At 44.7% G+C, this 24081-nt stretch overlaps 2 protein-coding genes across 7 annotated transcripts in view; one reads left to right on the top strand and one right to left on the bottom strand.

Moving 5' to 3' along the window:
- Window positions 1-2609, bottom strand: part of CENPT (centromere protein T) — an 803389-nt gene extending 800780 nt beyond the window's left edge. For 4 of the 6 annotated variants that reach the window (XM_040328752.1, XM_040328754.1, XM_040328755.1 and 1 more), the window contains exon 1: window positions 2484-2528. In XM_040328752.1, coding sequence (XP_040184686.1) covers window positions 2484-2509 — 26 coding nt within the window. In that variant the 5' untranslated portion in view covers window positions 2510-2528. The other 2 variants (XM_040328753.1, XM_040328757.1) reach the window with 2 other exon arrangements.
- Window positions 2610-2730: 121 nt separating this feature from the next.
- Window positions 2731-3947, top strand: THAP11 (THAP domain containing 11). Its single transcript, XM_040328759.1, has one exon. The coding sequence runs from the start codon at window positions 2745-2747 to the stop codon at window positions 3579-3581; it is 837 nt and encodes a 278-aa protein (XP_040184693.1). The 5' UTR covers window positions 2731-2744; the 3' UTR covers window positions 3582-3947.
- The last annotated feature ends 20134 nt before the right edge of the window (window positions 3948-24081 follow it).

Genomic DNA, 24081 nt, shown 5'->3' with positions numbered 1-24081 from the left:
CCGTATATGGTCGTAAGGCGGTCGGGAAGTGGTTAAAATCTCCATAGGCGACGTTTAAAAAATTCTACAGGTTGCATGTTTTGAGTTACAGAGGAAGTCTAGAGCTAGAATTATTGCTCTCGTTTTAACGATCGCGGCGATACCTCACGTGTGGTTTGAATACCGTTTACATATGCCGGCGCTACTCACGTATGTGTTCGCTTCTGCGCGCGAGCTCTTTTTCTGGCTCCTAACTTTTTTAGCTGGCTCCTAAATTCCAAGCAAATTTGTCAAACCCTGCTGTTTCACAATGTTTACCTGTATACCCGAGTATTGTATTGCACTTTGACTGAAGCGATGTTCACTAGGATTATACACCTGTGTAACCATTGTTTGTTATGTTCTTTATAAAAAAATAAAAAAATAAAAAGGGGGGGGAGGGGGGACGACAACAAGACTGCGCATATGCATATATACACACACACCTACTTTGGGTGTACCAAGATGGCCGCCGTGGCTTCACTCAGCAATCACGCATGCGCCGATGACATCACCCGGCTGTGCCAAGGTCCCGCCTCTGAAACAGGCAAAAGGAGCCAAAGTGCTGCAGAGACCCAAGGTGTAGGTGGCAAGATAGCAAGTCTCCTGGAGGAGCAGATCACAGCCTAAAGGAGCCTGGGGAGGCGACATAAGGTATCCCATAGAAATCCTCTTTACGAGACTGCGGTCACTCCATGGTGCAGGTGCATATCTGTAGAAAATCTTTAGTTGTTGATCCTGCTCAAACGCAACTAGGATAGTTTCCACAGTAGAGTAGACCCCTCTTGCCCCAAAAAAAGATGCACAGAAAAAACGGGCTCCCATACTAGTTGGCGCATTTAGTAGCCTAAGTCCTGGGACTCCATTCTACAGGGGAGCATGAACATGTGATGGTAACATAAACATGGTGGGTGAGGTAAGGGCTGATGCAGGTGATCCTGCAGTCTTGAGGGCAGAAAAAGAATGTTGGGGGGGGCACAACTCTTCCTTTTATACAGTTAAAGTGGTCCTGTTGTCATGGAGGCAGCAGGAAAAAAGGATTATAGCAAAGTGACTAGGTTGTGCAACCATAAAATGTCCATCCACAAAGGGATTAGAAGCAAAATCCAGCAGGAGCTACAGGATATAAAGAGAAGAGAAGTGCCTCTAAGTAGCAAGGTGGTTACATTTAAAGCGCAGGTTCACCCTCAGAGAGCACATTTTCCCCTTAGATTAATGCTCGTTTTGTCTAGGGGAATCGGCTAATTGTTTTAAAATATGATCCGTACTTACCGTTTACGAGATGCATCCTCTCCGTCGCTTCCGGGTATGGGCTGCGGGAATGGGCGTTCCTTCTTGATTGACAGTCTTCCGAGAGGCTTCCGACGGTCGCATCCATCGCGTCACGATTTTCCGAAAGAAGCCGAACGTCAGTGCGCAGTATAGAGCCGCACCGACGTTCGGCTTCTTTTGGCTACGAGTGACGCGATGGATGCGACCGTCGGAAGCCTCTCGGAAGACTGTCAATCAAGAAGGAACGCCCGCTCCCGAAGACCCATACCCGGAAGCGACGGAAGAAGATGCATCTCGAAAACGGGTAAGTACGGATCATATTTTAATACAAATAGCCGATTCCCCTAGACCGAACGAGCAGGAATCTAAGGGGACAAGGGCAAAAATTAAATAAATGGGTGAACTCCCGCTTTAATGAAGGTACAATATTTAGCAACTAAAAGGCACAGCCAAGTATGCAGGCATCCGGGGTGAAGCTGTCCATATAGACTGTCCTCCACACCGTCGGCTCTCACCGCTGTCAGTGTGCAATCGCGACCGGAAAGACTACCCTGCAGTAGAGCGATCTGAAAGCTTGAACCATTCATGGAGCGCAGAGTGGAAGGGATGACGTTGATGGCAGTGAGGAGGATGGTTCATGTGGACAGCTTTAGGCCAGATGCCTGCATACTTTTAATCATCATCAACTATGGGAGGTGCTTAATGTTGTACCTTCATTAAATGTAACCATATTGCTACACTTAGAGGCTCCTTTCTTCTATTTTATACATCAAGTAAATTAATGAAAAAAGCTTGCTCGTCTTGCAAAACGCCCTCAAGCCAAGTTAGTAAAACCTTGGTTTGAGAGTGTAATTTTCTAGCAAAAATGTAATGTAAACCAAAGAGTGCCAGAAAATTCCTGGTCTTCAAGTGGTTAAAAAAGAAAACCATGCGCTACTAACCTGCGATGAGTAATAGTTTTGCTCTGACCCCCTAGTACTCCTAACCCCCACCATGTCTGAGCCAGGGATAACATGCTCACTTACCCTCCGCCCACTTCCAGGTGCCACAGTAACTAGATAATCATTGTTGTTCACTGACAGGTAGTGAGTGGTCATAGTGTTACATAAACTTGTAGCCAAAAACCCACCAATGGTGCTTTTAAAGCTGAAACTATCAGTTAAATTGATACGTAAAAAGCCGACATAACATACCATAATACATAACACAACAACAGCATTCAATAAGACGTCCTGAACCTACCTGTTATCCGGAACTCCGCAAAAATAATCTCTTTTCAAATAGGCACGATCCCGCGCTGGTGGTAACTTAATCTCGCGATAACAAGTCCGCTGGAAACTTGCCGTATATGACGTAGAACGCCTCTCTCGCACCGGAAGTTGATGGTGTTCTGGGATATGTAGTTTCCGTTGTACGTCTTATTGGGTCCCTCGTTCGGTCCTGCAGTTGCAGTGATGCCTGGCTTCACCTGCTGTGTTCCGGGTTGCTATAGCAATTCCCATCGCGACAAAGGTCTGCACTTTTATACATTTCCCAAAGATCCGGAGCTGCGACACATGTGGCTGAAGAACGTGTCTCGGGCTGGAGTGACAGGCTGCTTTAATACTTTTCAGCCCACCAACGGACACCGGGTGTGTAGCCTTCACTTCCACGGTGGGCGCAAGTCGTACAGCATCAGGGTGCCGACAATATTTCCTCTTCGGGGAGTAAACGAGAAGAGACCTCGCAGGGGCAGCCCGGGAGACAAAAGCAACAAGAGACATCAGCCCAATTATTCCACAGCGGTTCTGGTGACGTCACTGCCAGGACAGGAGCAGGAGGTGCTGGAGCTGACAGCTAGCGGTGCTGAGATGATGCTAATAGGCGCATCACCTGGCATGGGGGCAGAGATGAGCGGTGCAGACGTGTCTCCTCCTGTCACAGTCCATGCGGAATCAAACCCAGTGAATCTCACTGTCAAGCTGGATTCTGAAGGAGCAGACGCTTTTTCTCCAGCTACTTCTCATCAGCAACTCCAAGTGGTAGTCGTGGGAGAAGAAACTTATCATCCCATGGCCGAATATTACCCATCTCCGCAATTCGCTGACCATTCTTATTCCATGTCCTCCAGCACCACCACAGAGGAGCTTCTGAGAAAGCTCAATGAACAGCGGGACATTATAGCCCTTATGGAGGTCAAAATGAAAGAGATGAAGTCCAGCATCAGACATTTACGAATCACAGAGGTAAAACTGAGGGAGGAAATACGACAGAAAGATAAAGTTTTAAATGCTGCTAAGAAAAAATCTTAAGTTGGCCACATTTTTGTGACAATCATCATCTGCTTAGCACAGACAATTCTTTTTTATCGTATAATGTACTGGATGAATGTGACTGTTTCGAAGACTCGTACAATCCAATTGATTGTATGGGAGGTGTTGGCAGCAAGGATTCAAACTTTTCTTATGGTATCACAGAATCTCCCTTTTTTTTTTTTTTTTTTCTCCTTCTTTTTTGTTTTGTTTTTGAAACTTTTTCACATGTATAAAGCCGTTTCAAATAAAAGGTGTTTGTACTTTAGGTTTACTTTTAATTTAAAGCAATTCTATGGCAAGCTGTTAATGTCAACTTTGGTGTGCTTTGCCAAAATGTGTAGAAAATAAATGTTAAAAAGAAAATCGTTTACTCAATACGGTATGCCTTTTGAAATTGTATTGATCATTACTTATCATTCTGATCCAATGGATTTTAATTCTTTTTGAGTCACTAACACAGAAAAGGTGTTCAATGAACAATATTGGAGCTAGTAATTCTCATACTTGTTCCAGGTCAGTGACCCATAAAGTACGTTATATCATCAAGAAGGACAGGTAAGTAACATTTGAAGGAGTTATGGGCAATGACAGCCTCCATGTTTTTTTCAGGTTTCATGAAAGTCATATTAAACCTTCACTTTCAGCAGCTGGTTTAATCACTTACTAGGAAGCTTCTTTATCTTGTAATACTTGCCTGTGTTCCAGTTTAAGCTGGTGACATGATTGTCATCCCAAGTTTTCTGTTTCAGGGTGGCATCTTCTCTTGCAGCATCCTATGGAGCCACACTGGGCATGCAGGGACTACAGTTGTGTCTCCCTACAGTGTCCTTCTACAGAAATCTACAACCACATATCCTACGGTGGGAAAGCTCTCCCTCCTCCAAGCTAACAAACTGACTCCAGACTCCACTGTTAACTTTATTCTTGTGAAGGCTGAAAGTTCAGGGAACTGTCACTGAAAATGGAGAAGCCAGAAGCAAATTGCAAAATGCTGGGGTAACAAATAGTGTTCTGGGGAACGTTTATTTTATTGTGCTGAGCTCAAAATGCTGATGGTTTAGAATGACGATCTCAAATATGTATAGGTACAGTACTTATAATTTATCAAATATATATATATATATATATTACACACACATACTCTTCAAGAAAACCTGTAGGCTCATCTTACCTGTTAAAGTGGCATGGGTCATTAGAACAGATGCATTCTTGTGCCTAAAGTCATATGTAAATTACTTCCAGAGTGTTCTGGCATCCCCAAACCCTTGTCCTTCAATTAGGGGCAAGAGAAGTCATAATTGTGCTTTGATCTGTCTCCTACTTCTTTATTGGCCATTTAGGCCATCTTATTTGATGGGTACTAGGGAGGTGCAGAGGCAGCTCATCTCTTGTTCCTAATCCCCTATTATTTTTTTTTTAATAGAGTAGGGAAGGCTTAGGCCTTCTGTCTTGTAACTTCCTGTTGCACCTATGGAACAAGAGGTGCTTCTGGGGTGCCCTGCAGGAGCTCCAAGCCCATCCTCTTCATCAGATGCCCCCATAAAAAGCTGCTTTCCGTGGGGGCACCCATGCAGGCGTGCTATCGAGTCCTGCTGCTGCGTCTATTGACACAGACAGCAGGTCACAGCTATCAATCTGTCCAATGAGGAGAGCGACAGCTGAAGCCGCTGCGGTCGTGCACATCGCTGGATTGGATCAGGTAAGAAAAAAAGGGGGGGGGCAGGGAAGTGCAGCAGCACAGGTTTTTCATCTTAAAGGGTCACTAAAGGAAAAAAAATGTTTTGCTGAAATTACTGTTTACAGGGTATAGAAACATAAAAGTTAACTGATTCCTTTTAAAAATAGATAAAAATCAATCGTATAATGTGCCTCTAGTTTCACTTTCACTTTTAAACTGGTTTCATGTTTCTGTGAAGTAGAGAGAGACACAGAACAAAAACAAACACATCCAGGGCAGTGTTTTGTTTTTAAAATGAATCTGATTGGTTCTGAGGATTTTAGACACACAGCTTGGACCACAGTGAAAAGCTGTAATGAGATTTTTCATAAGGAGCCAGACAAGCAGGAAGTGTGGAGATCAGACCAGAATTACAGCAACTTCAAAGCAAAAACGAACAATGAGGACACAAAACCAGGACTGCAGTAAGGTAAAGGAAGCTATTTAGCTAAAAAATATTTTCCTTTAGTGATCCTTTAATGCATAGAATGCATTAAGGTGAAAAACCTTAAGGTAGAATAGGCAAAACATTTTTAATTTTGGATAGAGCAAGGGAGGGTTATAACCCTTGTCAGATTGCAGAGATTTCCCTTCACTTCCTGTCCCATAGCCAAACAGAAAATGAGAGGAAATTCCAGAAAAATAAGGAAAATTCTTGGGGACCCCAGGTCACCAGAACTAGTGTCCCATTGGAAGATTTCCCCTCTGTTACTTTTCTGGGGACAACCTAAAATTTGGGATTTTCTTTTACTTTTGATAATTTTAAACAGGACAAATAGAGAGGGGGAGTCTCTCTAACGCATTGGCTTTATTCTGCTATGTATCAATTGTCATTAAATTACCCTGGGCTCTTGGATATTTGTACACCTCACTGTACTATTTTTATATATATATATATATATACCCCTTGAACTCTTCCACAATTTGTCATGTTGCAACCAAAAATATCAATGTATTTTATGTGATAGACCAACACAAAGTGGCACATAATTGTGAAGTGGAAGGAAATGATAAATGTTTTTTCCAAATAAATGTCTGAAAAGCATGAAACCAATTATTCAGAAGTCATCTAATTTGTAATTAGAGTCCACCTGTGTGAAATTTAATATCGGTATAAATCCAGATTTTATGGGAAGCCCTTTCTTAGTGAACAAACATCATGAAAGCCAAGGAACACACCAGACAGGTCAGGGATAAAGTTATAGAAAAGTTTAAAGCAGGGTTAGGTTATAAAAAACCGATCCCAAGCTTTGAACATCCCACAGAGCACTGGTCAATCCATCAATCGAAAATGGAAAGCTGGCTCAACTGCAAACTGCAAAAGAGATGGCCGTCCCCCTAAACTGACAAGCCAGGCAAGGAGAGCATTAATCAGAGAAGCAGCCAAGAGATCCATGGTAACTCTGGAAGAGCTGCAGAGATCCACAGCTCAGGTGGGAGAATCTGTCCACAGGAAAACTATAATGCCACGTACACACACGGTCGGAATTTCCGATAAGAAAAGTTTGATGTGAGCTTTTGGTCGGAAATTCCGACCGTGTGTATTCTCCATCGGACATTTTCTGTTGTAATTTCCAACAGCAAAAATTTGAGAGCTGGTTCTCAAATTTTCAGACGGGAAAAGTTCTTGTGAGAAATTCTGATCGTCTGTATGCAATTCCGACGTGCAAAAAACATGCATGCTCGGAATCAATTCGATGCATGCTTGAAATCATTGAACTTAATTTTTCTCGGCTCGTTGTAGTGTTGTATGTCACCGCTTTCTTGGCGGTTGGAATTTTGTGTGACCGTGTGTATGCAACTCAATTTGAGCCAAAATTCTGTCGGAAAAAAATCCACGGTTTTCTTGTCGGAATCTTCTTTTTTTTTTATAATTATTTCTTTATTAGTCTTTTTCAACATTACAGTTCATATAAACTTAAACCACACCTACATAAAACACAAACAACAAAAATGGTCTCAGTATACCCCAAGCATTAAAATATTCAGGCAATGTTGGTAGTGATCTTACTATAAAAACTACTCTTCTTTTTTAAAATATACCCCCGCAGATATTCCCCTGGTCTATATCAGCCGATTTAAGAATTCAGCAGAATAGGAAGAGGAGGAGAGAAGAAAGGCAGGGAGACAAAAGCTGAGTAGATCCAGGGAGAGGGGAGGGAAAAAGAACAAAAATAAAAAGGGGGGGGAGAGATGGCAAAATCCCCCTCTCCCACCTTCAACCTGAAGTGTATTTAAAAATCAATCCTCCCAACGGTGCCAGTGCATAATTACTTAAAGTGGAGCTCCGGCCACAATTTCACTTTTTAAATATAAATACCCCTGTAATACACAAGCTTAATGTATTCTAGTAAAGTTAGTCTGTAAACTAAGGTCCGTTTTGTTAAGTTGTTACAGCATTTAGATTATAAACTAGAAATAGACTGTGGCCATCTTAAGTGTGGGCATCATGAAGCCAGACTATGACTTCCTGGATTTCAGCCTTGCAGATCTCGCACATGCTCAGTGCTGCACAAGCAATGTAATAGGTTTCAGGTCAGGTTTCCATAGCAACAGGAGTGTCAGAGGAAGTTTCCGTCCCCTATCTATGCAAACTTCTCCTCCCTCCAGGAACCAGTAAATATACTAAATCATTTGTTTCTGTGCAGATATATCTACATAACAACTCTTGTTATATATGTATCTTGTGGTGTGTGTGTATACATATACTAAACATGTGCACCGTCAATATATTCGTTTAGTTTCGCATTAGCTGTTATTTCGTGCCCGAAACTCAATTTTCGTTAGATTCGTTCACTTTTTGTAACAATTACCAACATTCGTTATAATGAATTTAAAAATCTGGACGCTTAAAGAGGACTAATAGTATCTGCTGTGCTCATTATGAGAGGTTCCCAACATCCCTGTGCTGTGCTCATTATGAGGGGTTCCCACCATCCCTGTGCTGTGTTCCTGGGGCTGTACTTCTGCTGTGCTCATTATGAGGGGTTCCCACCATCCCTGTGCTGTGCCGAGTTCCTGGGGCTGTACTTCTGCTGTGCTCATTATGAGGGGTTCCCACCATCCCTGTGCTGAGTTCCTGGGGCTGTAGTTCTGTGCTCCTTATGAGGGGTTCCCACAATCCCTGTGCTGTGCTGACTTCCTGGGGCTGTACTTCTGCTGTGCTCATTAGGAGGGGTTCCTACCATCCCTGTGCTGTGCTGAGTTCCTGGGGCTATACTTCTGCTGTGCTCATTATGAGGGCTTCCCACCATCCCTGTGCCGAGTTCCCGAGGCTGTACACCCGCTGTGCCCCATTATGAGGAGTTCCCACCATCCCTGTGCTGAGTTCTCAGGTCTGTACACCCATTGTGCCCCATTATGAGGTGTTCCCACCATCCCTGTGCTGTGCTGAGTTGCTAGGTTTGTACCCCTGCTGTGCTCATTATGAGGGGTTCCCACCATCCCTGTGTTGTGCTCATTATGAGGGGTTCCCACCATCCCTGTGCTGTGCTCATTATGAGGTATTCCCACCATCCCTGTGCTGTGTCGAGTTCCTGGAGCTGTACTTCTGCTGTGCTCATTATGAGGGGTTCCCACCATCCCTGTGCTGAGTTCCTGGGTCTGTACACCTGCTGTGCCCATTATGAGGGGTTCCCACCATCCCTGTGCTGTGCTGAGTTCCCGAGTCTGTACACCCGCTCTGCCCATTATGAGGGGTTCCCACCATCCCTGTGCTGTGCTGAGTTCCTGGGTCTGTACACCTGCTGTGCCCCATTATGAGGGGTTCCCACCATCCCTGTGCTGTGCGGAGTTCCTCCTTCCCCCAGCACAGCACATTGTCACCATAACATCGCGCATCACATTGCCCCAGCACACCGCATTGCCCCCAGCACATCGCATTGAATGGCAGGTGGCACTGGCTGGTGTCACTGATTGGTGTCACTGGCAGATGGCACTGGCTGGTGTCAATGGTTGGCACTGATTGGTGTCACTGGCAGATGGCACTGGCTGGTGTCACTGGCAGATGGCACTGGCTGGTTTCACTGGTTGGCACTGGCTGGTGTCACTGGCAGTTTCACACTGAGCCGTTTTGTCCCATTCAGTTGCACTATATGTAACTGAATGCAGAGACTAGCTGTAAGAAGTGATGTCGGGGGTGGGCGGGACTCCCACCCTGCAGCTATTAAACACCAGCTAATGATTGGGCTGTTTAAGAAAGTGGGTGGAGGCACATACACGTAGCGGCCCGCCCAGATTACATCCCATTGGCTGGTGTTTGATAGCTGCTGTCTTCTGGGTCTCGCCCACCCCGTGTCCCAGTCACCCCAACATCACTCTGAAATCTCTCAGCTCCTCTCTCTGCATTCGGCATGACTATTGCCTCCTAGGATTGAAGACAAACATCTCCCAGGAGGCATTGCAGAGAGGAGATAAGGTGCTCAGCCGGGCCACATAATACAGTGAGGAGCAGATAAAACTGAGTTTTAGAAAAAAAAAAAATATATATATATATATATATATGCCAATTCGTTTTAAGCCCCCAGAGCAGCTTGGGATGCAGAGGACTTAAAAAAGTGGGTGGAACTCCACTTTAAATCTTGCAAAAAAAAAAAAATGGTCCTCTCCCCCTCCCCCTATAAGAGGCAAGGGATTTAAAAATTCCAGGTGCAGGTGGTTCACTAAAACAATCAATATCCAGTGTTAAGAATATAAACCCAAGATAATATAAGAAGGTTCCTTATCGAAGCCTAATGCCTAAATACATATACCTATCCGAAAGAAAAAAAAAAGAGAGAAAAGGGGGCAGGCGGAGAAAGGGAACAAATAATTTTATAGTGCAAGTGCTTTTACTAAAACAGTTAATATCTAGTGATTATGAGATGTACCTATATTAATTTAAGAAGGCTCCTAATCCAAGCCTATTAATATGAAGGTATTGAACCTATATAATAAAAAAAATTATAATTCCCCCCCCCCTCATTAAAGAAGAAACCCTCCTCGAATTCCCATCTTCTAAGTGATCATAGTGCTTTATGCTCAAAAAGTTAACCACTTCCCTACCGGCCCATAGTAAAATGACGTCCACAAAGAACCTCTGCCGTTCAGAGTGGACGTCATATGACGTCCTGGGCTTTGTGGGGGGGATATCTGAATGATGCCTGCAGCTAGAGGCATCATTCAGATATCCTTCTCTTGTGCCGGCGATTCTGCACAACGTAAGAACGATCATAGCGGCGGTTCCGCCGCTAGATCGTTCTTACAGGCGGCGGGAGGGGACATCCCCCCCCCTCCCGCCGCCATCCGGTGCTTCTCCGGGCTCTCCCGTGCCATCGGGGGCCCGGAGAACGAATCGTCCGGCGCTCGCAGGAAGCATAGAGATGACTGGCGACCAGATGGTCACCAGTCATCTCTATGACCGTCGGAGGACCCGGGCGCGATGTGATGACGTCACGCCCGGGTCCCCGTAAGTAAACAAAGCCGCAATTGCAGCTGCTAAGCAACGGTAAACATGAGATCGGTGAATTTTTTTTCACTGATTTCATGCTTTCCAGCCTGGAGGAGAGATGTGGGGTCTTATTGACCCTGCATCTCTCCATAAAGAGTACCTGTCACACACATTCCTATTACAAGGGATGTTTACATTCCTTGTAATAGGAATAAAAGTGATAATAAAAAAAATAAAATAAAAAAGTGTAAAAAAAGAAATAAATATGTAAAAAAAAAAAAAAGAAATAATTTTTTTTTTTTAACGCCCCTGTCCCCAGTAGCTTGCGTGCAGAAGCGAACGCACACGCAAGTCCCGCCGACATATGTAAACGCCGTTTAAACCACATATGTGAGGTATCGCCGCGTGCGCTAGAGTGCCAGCAACAATTCTAGCACTAGATCTCCTCTGTAAATCTAAACTGGTAACCTGTAAAAATTTTCAAAGCGTTGCCTATGGAGATTTTTAAGTACCGAAGTTTGGCGCCATTCCATGAGTGTGCGCAATTTTAAAGCGTGACATGTTAGGTATCTATTTACTCGGTGTAACATAATCTTTCATATTTTACAAAAAAATTGGGCTAACTTTACTGTTTTGTTATATTTTTTTTTAATTCATGAAACTATTTTTTTCCAAAAAAAAGGCATTTGAAAAATGATTGCGCAAATACAATGCAGAATAAAAGGTTTCAATGACCGTCGTTTTATTCCCTAGGGTGTCTGCTAAAAAAACATATATAATGTTTGGGGGTTCTGCGTAATTTTCTAGCAAAAAAATGATGATTTGTACATGTAAGAGAGAAGTGCCAGAATAGGCCCGGTATGGAGGTGTGTATAAAAGCCCTGTATGGAAGAGGTTAATATATTTTAGGCCTAATTTCTAACAATAGTAGGTGGATTCAAATAGACCGCCGCATCTTTGTTGCGTAGCGTATCGTATTTACACTACGCCGCCATAAGTTAGCTAGGCAAGTACTGTATTCACAAAGTACTTGCCTGCTTAGTTACGGCGGTGTAGCGTGAATAGGCCGGCGTAAGCGCGCCGAATTCAAATGAGGATGTGGGGGGTGTGTTTTATGTTGATTAACTGTGACCCAACGTGATTGGCGTTTAAGAACGGCGCATGCGCCATCCGTGTACATATCCCAGTGTGCATTGCAGGATATACTGTGTTTTTCTGTCAAGTACATAGTTCAGGGACAGGTTCCTGCAATTTTCCTATAGGGGCAGTCAGAAATCTATAGGTGACTCTGAATATTTCAACAGCACTGCACCTCTCCCCTGTGATATACTGTCTGTGCAGTAAATTGTTTAGGGCTGGGTTCCTGCTTCTTGCTATAGGTAGAGAAATATATAGGTGAATCTCTGCCTATTTCACCAGCTTACACTATTTTTGTATTTAAAATTTCTCAAAACTAGGGCAAGACCCTGAGGCTAGGTTCACACCTATGCGAATTGAGTGCGGTTTAAACCGCATCTAATTCGCAGGACATTTCAAAATACATTGTTTTCAATGAGGCTGGTTCACATATGTGCGATGCATTCGCACTGCGTATTGCCTCCAAACCGCATGCGGTTTTTTTGTCTTGCGGTGCGGCTCAGGTGCGAATTCAGTCCCATTATCTTCTATGGGTACGCATCTAATTCGCACATGTGTTCAGTTCTCTGCAGGAGTTTCTCTCATTCAGCTCAATACAATTCTCCCCCACTCTCCTCTCACCCGGAAGTTCTCCCAGGTCTCCAAATTCGCACCTGATCTGCAGCTAAACCGCAGTTGATCTGCAGAACACCCTCTAGAGAAATCTGCAACGACAACGCAGCTCAAAAAAGCAACGCACTAGTGTGATTCCGGCCTTAATTTGAGAAATATATAGGTGAATCTCTGCCCATTTCACCAGCACTCCGCCAGTACATTGTTTAGGGCTGTGTTCCTGCCTCTTGCTATAGGTAGAGAAATATATAGCTGAATCTCTGCCTATTTCACCAGCTTACACTATTTTTGTATTTAAAATTTCTCAAAATTAGAGCAAGACCCTAAATTTGAGAAATATAAGGAAAACCTCAAATAAGCGACGTGGCCGCGGTCGTGGTGCTGCTGGTGGAGCTCCTGTTACAGGGAGAGGACGTGGTCGATCTGTGCCAGCTACAAGCACAAGTGAAACACCTTTCTCAGGTGCGAGTAGCCGACAGAGCCTGCAGCGGTATTTGGTTGGGCCTAATCCAGCTCTACGAATGTTGAGGCCAGGAGCACAACAGGCGGTAGTAGATTGGGTTGCTGACAGTGCCTCCAGTTCCTTCACATCGTTTTCCAACCAGTCTTGTGCTGAAAGTTCAGAGTTGGCGCCTGCAGCCGATATCCACCATCAGTCTTTCACCTCACCCCCTTGCAAATCAGCCAAGCAGTCTGAGCCCCAAAGCATGCAGCAGTCTCTTCTTCTTTTTGATGAGTCTGTTAGTATGTGTTCCCAGGGCCATCCACCTAGCCCAGCCCCAGAAGGGGAAGAGATTGAGTGCACCGATGCCCAACCACTTATATTTCAGGATGAGTTCATGGGGGGACCATCACAGCACGTCTTGCATGATGATGATGAAACACAGTTGCCAACTGCTGGTGCTTTTGCAATTGTGCAGACTGACAAGGAGGGCAGTGGTGAAGACTGGGTGGAAGATGATGTGGAGGACGATGAGGTCCTCGACCCGACATGGAATCAACCTCATGCAGGTGACCCATGTAGTTCGGAGGAAGAGGCGGTGGTCGCACAGAGCCACCAGCACAGCAGAAGAGGGAGCAGGGTGCCAAAGCAGAGCGTCTGTCCCCTAGATAGTACGCCTGCTACTGCCCAACGCAGCAAGGAACCGAGCACACCAAAGCCAGGTCCAAGGAGTTCCCTAGCGTGGCAGTTCTACACACAATGTGCTGATGACAAGACACGCGTGGTTTGCACATTGTGCAATCAGAGCCTGAAGCGAGGCATAAACGTTCTCAACCTGAGCACAACCTGCATGACCAGGCATCTAAGTGCAAAGCACGAGCTGCAGTGGAGTAGACACCGCAAAAAACAAGAAAGGTCTCTGGCTCCTCCTGCTTCCTCTTCTGCATCAGTCTCGGGCCTCTCTGCCTCTTCATCCACCTCCGTAGTGACAGTGCCACCTGCCACCCCTCAATTAGAGAACCGGCAAGCAACACTACCACCTGGGTCACCAAACATCTCCACAATGTCCCATGGAAGCATTCAGCTCTCCATCTCCCAAACACTGGAGCGTAAGAGGAAGTACCCCTCTACCCACCCACGATCCCTGGCCCTGAATGCCAGCATTTCAAAATTACTGGCCTTTGAAATGCTGTCATTCCGTCTGGTGGAGACGCAGAGTTTTAAAAGCCTGATGGCATTGGCTGTCCCACAGTATGTCGTGCCCAGCCACCACTACTTTTCCAGGCGAGCCATCCCTTCCCTGCACAACCAAGTGGGGGACAAAATCAGCTGTGCACTGCGCAACGCCATCTGTGGCAAGGTCCACCTAACTACGGATACGTGGACCAGTAAGCACGGTCAGGGACGTTATATCTCCCTAACAGCGCACTGGGTAAATGCAGTGGCGGCTGGGCCTGAGGCGGATAGCAGTTTGGCGCATGTCCTTCCACCACCGAGGATTGCAGGGCGCTTCAGTTTGCCTCCTGTTCCTAACTCCTTCTACTCCGCTTCCTCATCCTCTACCGCCTCCTCATCCAGTCAGCGTAACAAACTCACCACCAACTTCAGCACAGCCATGGGTAAACGCCAGCAGGCAGTTTTAAAACTTTCCTGTTTGGGGGAAAAACCACACACCGCGCAGGAGTTGTAGAGGGACATGGAACAACAGACCGATGAGTGGTTGGCGTCAGTGAGCCTCAAGCCGGGCCTGGTGGTGTGCGATAACGGGCGAAATCTCGTAGCAGCTCTGGGCCTAGCCGGTTTGACGCACATTCCTTGCCTGGCGCATGTGCTGAATTTGGTGGTGCAGAGTTTCCTGAGAAATTACCCCAATATGCCACAGCTGCTGCAGAAAGTGTGGGCCGTCTGTGCGCACTTTCGGCGTTCTCACCCTGCTGCTCGCCTGGCAGCGCTGCAGCGTAACTTCGGCCTTCCCGCTCACCGCCTCATATGTGATGTGCCCACAAGGTGGAACTCCACCTTGCACATGCTGGCCAGACTGTGCGAGCAGCAGCAGGCGATAGTGGAGTTCCAGCTGCAGCACGCACGCGTGAGTCGCTCTGCGGAACAGAACCACTTTACCACCAATAACTGGGCCTCCATGCGAGACCTGTGTGCCTTGTTGCGCTGTTTTGAGTACTCCACCAACATGGCCAGTGCCAATGACGCCGCTCTCAGCGTGACTATCCCACTTCTATGCCTCCTTGAAAAAACGCTACGGGCGATGATGGAAGAGGATGTGGCACAGGAGGAAGAGGAGGAGGAATCGGGATCATTTGCAAGGCTTTCAGGGCAGTCATTCACAAGTGGCTCAGAGGGTGGGTTCGTGCACCAACAAAGGCCAGGTACACAATTGTCTAGGAAGGGCACAGTTCTGGAGGATGACGCGGTGGAGGATGAGGAGGAGGAATACATGGAGGAGGAGGAGGAACCATGTTCACAGCAGGATGGCATCCATACCAGCTCATGGCCATTACTGGTGCGTGGCTGGGGGGGATACAGAGGACACAGATGATACACCTCCCACAGAGGACAGCTTTTCGTTGCCTCTGGGCAGCCTGGCACACATGAGCAATTACATGCTGCAGTGTCTCCGCAACGACCGGCGTGTTTCGCATATTATAACAGGTGCTGATTACTGGGTGGCCACGCTGCTGGATCCACGTTACAAGGACAATGTACCGTCCTTAATCCCCTCACTGGAGCGTGAACGCAAGATGCGCGAGTACAAGCGCACGCTGTTGGACGCGCTGCTGGTGCAATTCCCACCTGGCAGCGGGGCCACAGTGGAAGCAGAAGGCGAAGGCAGAGGAGGAGGAAGAGGTCGCCAACACAGCAGGGGCACCGCCAGCACCTCAGAAGGCAGGGTTAGCATGGCCGAAATGTGGAAAAGCTTTGTCAGCACGCCACAACAAACAGCACCACCAGCTGATATGGAACGTTTTAGCAGGAGGCAGCATTTCAGCAACATGGTGGAGCAGTATGTGAGCACACCCCTACACGTACTGAATGACGGCTATGCCCCCTTAAACTTCTGGGTCTCCAAATTGGGCACATGGCCTGAGCTTGCCCTTTACACCTTGGAGGTGCTGGCCTGCCCTGCGGCCAGTGTATTGTCTGAACGTGTATTTAGCACGGCAGGGGGCGTTATCACAGACAATCGCAGCCGCCTGTCCAGATCCAATGTGGACAAGCTCACGTTCATTAAAATGAACCAGGCATGGATCCCAGAGGAGTTGTCCGTACCTTGTGCAGAATAAACACCGGGCCGGCCTTACCCAGCCATTGTTTTTTTTCTGAGCTTTCTAGGGTTGCCATCTCATCCCTTTCAAAGCAAAAACATATTAATTACACAGGTTCTCTGGCTGATTAAGGTGCTGCTAATTAAACTCACTTGGTGCCTTATCGACATCAAATTAGCCCCAGAACCTGTGTAACTCTGTGTTCAGGTTTAAAGGGATGAGGTAGCAACCCTAGATCTGTCTCACTATTTTGGGGTTTACTCTAATTTAAAAAATAAATCAATTAAAAACCAAAACCTGCTGTGTTGGCTACCTCCTCCTCCTCCACCGCCGCTTCCACCTTCAGTCACATTCTTAGGCTTGTGCACTGCAACTGCTTTCTTTAAGTCCCACCAAAGGTTCTCAATCGGATTTAAGTCTGGTGACTGCGATGGCCACTCCAAAATGTTCCAGCCTTTAATCTGCAACCATGCTCTAGTGGAGTTGGAGGTATGCTTGAGATCACTGTCCTGTTGAAAGGTCCAACGTCTCCCAAGCCTCAGGTTTGTGACGGACTGCATCACATTGTCATCCAATATCTCCTGGTACTGAAGAGAATTCATGGTACCTTGCACACGCTGAAGCTTAAGCTAAACAATCAATTGATACAAAGAAGAATGGTATATAAAATTGAAAAAGCCCCAAAATTCAAAAGAAGATAGGACACATGAATGTAGGCTGAAAATTCAGTCCTTGTGTATCTATGAAGATATATATAAATGAGTTCATCAAGTGTTGAATATAAGTTCATAGGGTGAAAGCATATGTGATGACCAACACCACTAAAATAAGTAAAAAAGGATGGAGGCTTACCAGATGGCAAGCAATAAAAACTTGCGGCTGCAAACCCCAGCCAGGGCCTTTTGATGATCCTCGCAGGGGGATAAGAGGAGATGGATGCTGAGACTTTCCAAAACGAATCCGCAGGATTACAGCGTGTCACAAGAAAAACTCAATGGTGAAGTACAACAGGACCAGCACATATGAGAATTAAATGTGACTCAAGGGACCACTACCACCAAACACCCTATAGATGGGAGGCTTACCAGAGCATAGTGCAGTACAAGCATGCGGCTAAACCCCTAGCCAGGGCCTTTGGGATCCTGAGCAGTAGTGATATATCCTAAGATCCTCCGGTACAGTGTGGTCAGTAGATACATAAAAAGAATGATATTGCCCACATGGTGAAGTACGTTGACATAGTTGCTTTAATAATAAAAAGTTACACTTACAGAACGAAGATAAAAACAGATAGAAGCCGGCCGGCTCAATCGAACGCCCGTCCACTCGGAACGAAAAAACGTCTTGCGTCAGCACGCTACCTTCCCGACGCACGTTTCGTCATAAATTGACATCATCTGGGGCCCCAGATTATCGCTTAAGTGTTTTTGCACCTTTCACTGGTTGCACCAGCGACTTTGTTGTATATAATACAGTGTTGTATTATCTGGTATTGCACACGATTTAGCTGAGTCACTATTTATGTACAAATTGCTTAGTCACTCGAGTGTTTAACATTATATTTTTTCTAATTTTCCACTTATACCATTGGGGCCCCCTGCCCAAGGACACTCCAATTCAGGTATCATTTTTATACTAGCGCCCTCTTCCCCCACTATTGATTTTATTGCACAATATATTTCTGTATATGTTTTGTCACAGAGGAGCAGCCTGTCACTAAGTATCTAATTAATTCTCACTAGTGAATAATTTTATATACTTACCTTAGTTTGGATGTTTTTGACTTTTTGAAGGATCGTCCCATTAATTTGGACGACATCTTCAAAGAACATCCTAGTCCCCTTATAGATCTAGAAAAAAGTTTTTAACAGCTCCGATTTGACATGGAAAAGCGTATCCGACTATGGTGGGGCACAGCTACACTTGAAATGTACATTTCTAAAAACATCACACCACGTAGGGTCAGGTGGGACGTCACGCCCAATGATGGGTTAGACAGTCCCCAGATGGCTGAAGAATGGTATCAGTTCTTCAACGCATGTAAACAAAAGTTATTACAACTTATGATTAGGAGACGTAAGATTAAGAATGTAACTTTAGAAAACAAAATCGCAGAACTCAAAATAAAAATGGAACCACTTAAAACCAATGGAGATTATCTAGCCAAGTCGCAACTTTTAAATGCACATCTAATGAAATACGATGGGGAAATTAAGAATAAAAAACTTAAGAAATTTCAGAGAGACATTAAAGACTATGAAAATAATAAAGTTTACAAGTGGCAAACCACCACTAGTCCAAGTACATCTCCAGAATCCACACTAGAAAGCGAACCCACACTTCTTCCTGTAGTGGTACCTTTACTAAAAACCACACAGGTATCAAGTACCCCAACCAAAGAACCTGTGAAGAAAAAAACAGCCAAACAAGGCCCTAAATCACAAGGAGGTCCAACTAAGTCTTCCAGTTACCCCAACCCGGGTCAGTATCCCTACCAGTACCCAGTGGATACCTACAATCACTATGCCCCACTTGAGCATAGGGGACCTGATCCCTATTACTATGATCCCTATAGATATCCTTATCCACCCAGGCCCCCGAGAGGAGGGCCACTTTAGGGGAAGACCAGGTCCCAATCATACTCCATACCAGGGGGGGGGGGGGAGAGGGGGGAAGGACACATACCGAATTCCACAGAAATCGCCCCAATCTACCAAAGAAGAATTAGAAAAAGAGGCCGACGTGGAAGAGGGAGAAAAAAAAGGAGAAGAAATTACTAAATGAGGGAATATACAACCTGGCAGGTGTAGACCTCACAGAGCAAGAATTAGAAGTGTTACAGAAAGGTCTAAAGTTCGCCCCCAGTAAAGAATTGGACACATTTGAGCTGTATATCGATGTGGAAAAACATATTCGTAAGCTTAACATCAAAAAACATTTTGCAAATCAAAATATATTAGAAGTAGAGAAACCCCCGGAACCATATGTACATAGTGGACTGAGAAATCAATCAGTGTTTAATCCCCAAAAAGGAAATAACCATCATATCGAAGTGTTCCGCAAGATGGTGCAAGACGAAATTAGGGAATTACCTATTTCAACAACAAGCAGGAATGTGAACCTCAAAAAAGGTATCAAATCCTTGGAAAAAAATAAGCAAAATGTAGTGAGACCTGCGGATAAGGGAGGAGGACTGGTCATCCTTGATCGCAGGTACTACTACAGTGAGATGCAATCACAATTGGAAGATACGAAAACATATAAATGCATGAAAGGAGATCCAATCCCAAGACTTAAGGAGGAACTCTCCGCTTGGGTGAATATAGGACTTACCAAAGAAATACTTACATCGCAAGAAGCAAAGTATTTAGTTACTCATGCACCTCGAGTACCAGTACTATATACGGTACCCAAAATTCACAAGAACCTAGAGAAACCCCCCGGAAGACCCATTATAAGTGGGATCGGGTCATTATTCTCCAGAGTAGGAGAGTATCTAGATACTTTCTTAAAACCGCTAGTACGAATGAGCCCCTTGTACCTTAAAGACAGTCGAGATTTGATAGTGGACATCCAAAAGGTAGAAATCCAAGAATCGACCATTATGGCTACAGTAGACATTGAGTCCCTTTATACAAACATCCAACATCAAGATGCCATTGAAGCAATTAGATGGGCCTTAAATGATGATGGGAAACTAAAAATAGATCAAATTAATTATATCCTACAAGGTTTGGAGCTAGCCATGACAAATAATTATTTTTGGGCCAACGAACATTATTATACCCAAGTGGGCGGAGTAGCCATGGGTGCTCGCTATGCACCTAGCGTAGCCAATATTGTCCTGAACAAATGGGAATATGAGAACATTTTCCACCAGAGACACAAGGCACTCAAATTCTACAAAAGGTACATAGATGACGTGATCATCTTTTGGGTGGGCTCTGAGTTAGACCTACGTCAATATGTCATCTATATGAACCAAAACAGATATGGGCTCAAATTTGCAGCTGAAATCAGCGATTCGTTAATTAACTATCTTGATCTAACCATTAAAAAAAGGGAAAATAGTTTAGAGACCCTCACATATTTCAATCCAACAGATCGCAATGGTTTCGTACCGACATCAAGCTGCCACCACCCGCGATGGCTAGGAGCTATCCCCAAAGGCCAATATATGAGACTCAAAAGAAACTGCACCACGGATCAAGACTATCAAGTACAAGGAGAACAACTTACGGCCAAATTCATAGAAAAAGGCTACACTAAGAAAACATTAAACAATGTTTAAAAACAAGTCTCCCAGATAGAAAGACAGTCTCTTCTGCAAACCAGAGAAAAAAAGAAAGAACACAGAGAAGTGGCACTCATCTCAGGGTACAATAACAGTATAGACAAGTTGAAAACATATACAAAAAATACTGGTCCATCCTGTTAAAAGATCAAGATCTCCAAGGTTGCATCTCTGACACTCCACAATTTATTTATCGGAGAGCCCCAGGTTTGAGAAACAAAGTGGCATGTAATGTGCCCGATCCGCCTAAAAAAACACTAACCTTTCTCGATATACCAGGGTTCCATTATTGCACCAGATGTAAGGCCTGCAAAATGACACGGAAAGCCAGCGCCCCGCCCCAAGGAAACGTACACAATTTAAATCGCATGTGACAGGGGAAAATTTCAAAATCAAACCCCTCATAACATGCGACTCAGACCATGTAACTTATGTGGTTGAATGCTCTTGCCCACTACAATATGTGGGGAGAACGACACGCAAATTGCGAACACGAATTAATGAGCACTTAGCCAATATTCGCAACGATTTCCCAAACCACAGTGTGTCAAGGCATTTCACCAGTCACCACAATAGTGATCCCACTTTATGTACTTTTTATGGTATTGACAAAGTATCCAAACATTGGAGGGGAACACATATGACCCGGAGCATATCCCAAAACGAAACCATGTTGATACACAGAATGAGGACCATGCACCCCACAGGGTTGAATATCGAATTGGATCTGAACTGCTTTTTAGCAAACGATTGATGGGCTTTTTTTTCTTTTTTTTCTATGACCATATAGTTTCAGATCCTATTCCAATATTCATATAAAAATTCAATTAATGTCCTAATTTTTTGGGGTCCCATTGATACATCCCTCAATAGGGAGACCTGCATTACACATGTGTAGGATCACCTTCTCACCATAGGATGGTTAATCTACAATGTATAAATTATTTTGTAATTCTTTTAGAACAATTTATTTTTAATCCACAAGATGGCAGTAATATCCCCAATGTCAAGTATTCTTCATAATGGATGCCTTCTTCCCTTTTGTTTCCTTTTTAATTGTCCAGAAACATCGAACAACTATATATTGAATGGAATTCCAAATATTGGCTAGATGTCAAGATATAAAGAATTTATAATATGTTAGATGTTTAACCTATTTTATAAAATGATGCTTTTTATCGTTAGTATTACAGCAGTCTGATATGGCCAACAACACAACATAAGAACTTCATATAGTATGTGTGAATATTAATCCAATAGGCTGGTTGAATCTAGGGACCGTAATATATATATATATTTAAATATTTTTAAATATTGCAAGTATTCTGTTGTGCGCTGGAATGATGTATCCAATTGAGCCACTAGATGTGGGGCTTGATGCGTGCCAGTAGGAGTGCATGCGTCAGCAGTACACGCCCACCACGAGTCCGGATTGGCTCTCCTTTGCCTACATAAACCAGAATCCCCGGCGGTCAGACACGCCCCCCTGATGACGTGGTAATTCCACGAAACAATTGTCGGAGGCTAGTCTGACTTTCTAGCACACCAGCTGATCCCGCACGCCACTGCACACAACCTACGCGCCTCTCCACACAGCAACCCACGAGATTGAGTTGTGGTCCTGTTAGACGCATGCAGTCCTAGTGCCGGGCAGGCACTCTCCAAGTAAGGGGCCAATCAGCGTGTTTTATCCATGTGTTTTAAAATAAAAGTTAATGCACTATAGCTTCTTACTCTGTTGATATTTTTTTGGATGGATTCCTGACACCACTGGCATAAGATCCGCAGTCTGAACGTTGGTGAACAGTGTGCAGGCACTAATACCTGCTCAGCTCATTAGACCCAATTCTTGCGAAAGGGGTCCACTACCTTTGGTAAGCCTTTTCTTTGGCAAGATCACTTCGGGTGCAAATGTTCTATTGGTGGTGGCTGCAGCAGCACTCAAGATTTTTTTGCATGATTTAATTATCTTCTGGATTGGTCAACCAATTACACCTGGACTGTTTTTTTCTCTTTATTTCGGTTACTTACGTTTTTGAGCTATCACTTATGAGACGCACTATCGCTTAAGTGTTTTTGCACCTTTCACTGGTTGCACCAGCGACTTTGTTGTATATAATTCAGTGTTGTATTATCTGGTATTGCACACGATTTAGCTGAGTCACTATTTATGTACAAATTGCTTAGTCACTCGAGTGTTTAACATTATATTTTTTCTAATTTTCCACTTATACCATTGGGGCCCCCTGCCCAAGGACACCCCAATTCAGGTATCATTTTTATACTAGCGCCCTCTTCCCCCACTATTGATTTTATTGCACAATATATTTCTGTATATGTTTTGTCACAGAGGAGCAGCCTGTCACTAAGTATCTAATTAATTCTTACTAGTGAAAAATGTTATATACTTACCTTAGTTTGGCGCGGAAACACACCCCATCTACAGCGTTTCAACAGTGCCCATTGCCTTGAATTTTGCATTTACTACTGTATTACAAAACCAATTGATGTCATATTAGTTGCATATGGTTCTTTATGAAGTCCTTGTAGGATTTCATTCTGAATACAATTACAAATGTACACTAAATTCCCTAAAACCCTTTACAGCATTGGGGGGTTCAATAATTTTGAACAAAACTGTATGGACCTCGTCCTCAAAGGTCAAAAATCATTATATTTTTTATTTTAATTTTTTTTATGTTATTTTAAATTATTTCCCTATCCACATTTATTTCCAGAGTACTTGCCATGCTCTTCCCGACATTTTGCTGCCATTTGCAGCCCTCCAGCCCTTTCCCTTAGTTTTTTAGAGACATTTTTGTAGTCAAAAGTCCGGGTCCCCATTGACTTCAATGGGGTTCGGGTTCGGGTCAAAGTCCGGGTTCGGTCCCAAACCCAAACTTTTTTTTCAAAGTCCGGGTTCGGGTCCGAACCCGAACATCCAGGTGTCCGCTCAACTCTAGTAGTGTCTGTTTTCAGCTGCTCAATATCCTGCTTGAAGGCCTTCTCCACCCTAGTGGCAAAGCGATCCAGGTCCTCTCTGTTGGGGAGAGACAGGATATGCTGCCTTAAGTCCCGGTCCCCCATTAAGTCAGGGGTATCTGAGTTCAGGCCTAACGAGGCCACTGAGTCAGGGGGGGTCGAGTTCCTTAACAGTTGTGGCATCAGGATGGGAGACCCTCTGTGCTGCAACTGCGGTGGAGATTTGGGTGCGTTCTTCCCTGTGGCATCTGTCCCCTTGCCTCTCCCGGCCGCCATCTTGGACATTCCGCTGCGTGGCTGAAGTCCGCCGCCGAAATAGTCTTGGTTCGGGAGGAGACTCTCCGGAGCTGGGACATACCGTTGGGACCCGTCTGGAAGCAATGGATCCGCCGGATCAGGCTAATTAAGCTGCAGCATGTGAGGAGCTCTGGAGAACTGCTTCCTCACTCGGCCATGTTCAAGCCACCCCCCCTGTTTGATTTAATTCTAATTCCCAACTTTCTAATATTTTCAATGTCTCCGGTCCTCTTAAAGGTATCAAAACCCTATATATGTTCGATATCCCCTGTTTTCCCATTCCACCTTGTTCTACCAATTTTTTCCC

This window comes from Rana temporaria, chromosome 11, assembly GCF_905171775.1.
Source record: "Rana temporaria chromosome 11, aRanTem1.1, whole genome shotgun sequence".
Lineage (NCBI taxonomy): Eukaryota > Metazoa > Chordata > Amphibia > Anura > Ranidae > Rana > Rana temporaria.
This window is presented reverse-complemented; position numbering and strand designations above follow the sequence as displayed.